The 3,474-nt window shown below is 38.0% G+C and overlaps 1 protein-coding gene across 1 annotated transcript; it reads right to left on the bottom strand.

Moving 5' to 3' along the window:
- Positions 1–1,873: 1,873 nt before the first annotated feature.
- LOC112267568 (olfactory receptor 11A1-like) lies at positions 1,874–2,824 on the bottom strand. Its single transcript, XM_024445779.2, has one exon. The coding sequence runs from the start codon at positions 2,822–2,824 to the stop codon at positions 1,874–1,876; it is 951 nt and encodes a 316-aa protein (XP_024301547.2).
- Positions 2,825–3,474: the final 650 nt, after the last annotated feature.

Genomic DNA, 3,474 nt, shown 5'->3' with positions numbered 1-3,474 from the left:
GACCTGTTGGATCAGAGGGTGAGGGCTAGGGCCATTCCCAACAGAAATGTCTGGGAACTTGCAGGTGCGTTGGTGGAAGTGTGGGGTAACATCTCACAGCAAGAACTGGCAAATCCATGAGGAGGAGATGTAATGCAGTACTTAATGCAGCTGGTGGCTACACCAGATACTGATTGTTACTTTTATTTTGACCCCCCCACCCCCCCTTTGTTCAGGGACACATTATTCCATTTCTGTTAGTCACATGTCTGTGGAACTTGTTCAGTTTTTGTCTCCATTGTTGAATCTTGTTATGTTCATACAAATATTTACATATGTTAAGTTGGCTGAAAATAAATGCAGTTGACAGTGGGAAGACGTTTCTTTATTTGCTGAGTTTACATCATCATGACCTTTACTGGATTATTTTATTCTGGGTCAAACATATCCCACAGTGATCCCAGAAAAATAAAGGTATCTAGTCCTCTGAATTCTCAATTGAAAACAAAATATATACAGTGTATTTCTTATTATCAAGGAATTACCTGGACATTTTTAGGAAATAATAAACTATCCAAATTTAGCAACAGGTTTTCAGAGGAGAACCAAAGCTAGAGGCCATCTGTCAGATAGCTGACACAGGGGAATTATGTTACATTGAACAGTTGGCCCTGAGAAAACAATACATGCATTTAGTTGGATTTCATGGTATAGTATGTCCTAGATTTCCCCCTCAAATTGTCACACAATCACCAAGCTTGTATATAACTTACATTGCCCATTATCCATTACTGATGGATGTGATAATAGTAGTGTCAGGTAGCCTAGCGGTTAGCATTTTGGACCAGTAATTGAAAGGTCGCTGGTCCGAATAAGGTGAAGGCATATAACCCTAATTTGCTCCAGGGGTGCTGTAGTGCTTTGGCTGACCCAGTAAAACAACACATTTCACTGCACCTATCCGGTGTATGGGCTTACCTTTTACACATTTAAATCCATTTATTCACTGTTGTCAATTGATCCTGAAAGTCTTGCAAATCTTATGTAAGAAATTCAAAGTCATGAACTTCTGTTTCAAAAAAAAAGTTTTATTTAAATAATAATTGTATTGCATTATACAGGAATTATCTCAAAGTGTATAAAATCAAATATAAACTTGATAAAGACTTTTAAAAGTCCATGTATTTTTTAAAGACAAACTAGAAGAATATTTTATTTTATGCACTGAGATTGTTGTGTAATGAGTCATAGTGTGTGTGTGTGTGTGTGTGTGTGTGTGTGTGTGTGTGTGTGTGTGTGTGTGTGTGTGTGTGTGTGTGTGTGTGTGTGTGTGTGTGTGTGTGTGTGTGTGTGTGCATATATATATATATATATGTATATAGAATCATGACATCAAAATGTAGAATGAAAGGAAGGCCAGCCGACAGAGATGAGTCTTAAAGCCTGCTTTCAAGGCCCCAACAGTCTGAGCAGCCCTGAGATTGTCCGGAAGAGAGTTCTAAAGGCGGTGGCTTGGTAGTTAAAGGCATCTCCCCTATTGTGCGGAGCCAGGTGCTAGGGGCGAGGAGCAGTTTGGCGTGGCTTGAACGTAGAGTGAGTGGAGGTTCATAGGGGGAGAGTAAGTTTGACAGGTCAGTGGGTCCAATGCCATTTATGGCTTTGTAAACAAGGAGGATAAGTACATTTTTTGAACGATAGGTATCCAATGGAGACCAGCAAGTGAATTACACCAAGTAAATGGCAATATTTCACAAATCAGAAAATGTTTTACATGTCTGATTTTCACCATCCTCACCCCATTCATTATTGCAACTAGCCTATAAATAAAAAAACACACAAGTGACATCACAAAAATCTAACAATCAGGACAGAAAAGGTCACACTACTGTTTAGCTTATGTTTTAGGGTACAGACCTACAGGTAGTATGTATTTACAAGCCTGTCTGATTTTAGTCATCCTAACGCCATACATAATAGGGTTCAAAAGTGGCTGGCACATCAGAAAGTACACTGATAAAATAGTGTGAAGTACAGTTGGAACATTTCTCATAGGGCTATCAAATCTACTCTGGAGCAGATTTAAGAAACAGCCGAAAGAGAAGTTGAGCAGCGAGGCCAGATGAGGAGTACAGGTGCTGAAAGCTTTCTGTCTGGTCTCAATGGAAGATTTCAAACAAATTGTCAGAATCTTAATATAAGAAAACAAAATAGTAATTAAAGGGACAACAACAGACAAAACAAGACTGTAGAGTCCATAGATGTTATTAACTGTTGTGTCTGAAGTTGAACAAGCAAGTTTCACTACCAGGTAGTTGTCACAGTACACTTTGTCTATAACGTTCCCACACAATTTCAAACGAATAGTTAAAAAAAGTGTTATGATGCTTTTTGCAAAAGGGTACAACCATATTACACAAATTAAAAAACACACCCTGTTGGGTGTCATGATGACATTATACTGTAGTGGATAACATATAGCAAGGTACCTGTCATAGGACATGACTGATAAATTGCAGAATTCCATAGATCCATAGGTGTACATGCAAAAGATCTGTAGGTAACAGTACACAGTGGAAACTGAATGGGCATCTGAAACCAAATGAATCATAAGAGCAGGAAACAAAGCTGTGCTCCCATACAACTCATTCACAAACAAACTGCACAGAAACAGATACATGGGTTCATGAAGGCTTCTCTCCATACATATAACCATGATAAGCACAATGTTCGCAAAGACTATGGAGATGTATAACACAGTTAATATAATCAAATAGAAGTACTTTAAGTGTCCACTGTCACTATATCCAGCTAGCATAAATGACGTGAATTGAGTTGAGTTTTCCATTTTCCTAATAGTACTTATAGAAATATTTGTAGATATATTTGGTTCACAAGACAAGGATAACAGTATCTATCGCGTGAAACTATCAAGCTCTTATTGACATCTCATAACTGCCACATTCTTAGAATTGCTAAAGATTTGCTAAGATTCTGCATTATTGCCACAGTAACCTGTTACGTGGCTGTCATGGACATTGAGTAGAACATACAGCAAACTTAATTCATCCCAAGTGTAGTTCACTAATATTATATATTATACAAATACAATTGACAAACTGTCTTAGCTTACCGATCTTTGCTCTACTGTTACAAACACTCCAATCATAGTGTGTAAATCAAACAGGATGCTAGTCGTGCAGAGCTGTGGTGTGGTAACACTCCTCATCATAAGTCACATACATCTCCCCACCAGAGACCAGGGTTCAATCCCTGTGTCCAACTTTCTCACTGCTTCTCCCACTTGACTGTCTCCCCCTCTGATTGTATTATTGTATAAAGAAACACCAATAAAAATATATACATATACACATACACACATATATATATATATATATATATATATATTAATAACAGGATGTAAGTCTAGATCACCCGGTATCTTTTTCCAGATTGCATTGGTGTAGACAGACCTTCTGTATGGTCTGTGCCAGTGGG

Source organism: Oncorhynchus tshawytscha, linkage group LG14, assembly GCF_018296145.1.
Source record: "Oncorhynchus tshawytscha isolate Ot180627B linkage group LG14, Otsh_v2.0, whole genome shotgun sequence".
Taxonomy (NCBI): Eukaryota; Metazoa; Chordata; class Actinopteri; order Salmoniformes; family Salmonidae; genus Oncorhynchus; species Oncorhynchus tshawytscha.
The sequence above is the reverse complement of the archived record's forward strand: the minus strand, read 5'-3'. Positions and strand labels throughout refer to the sequence as shown.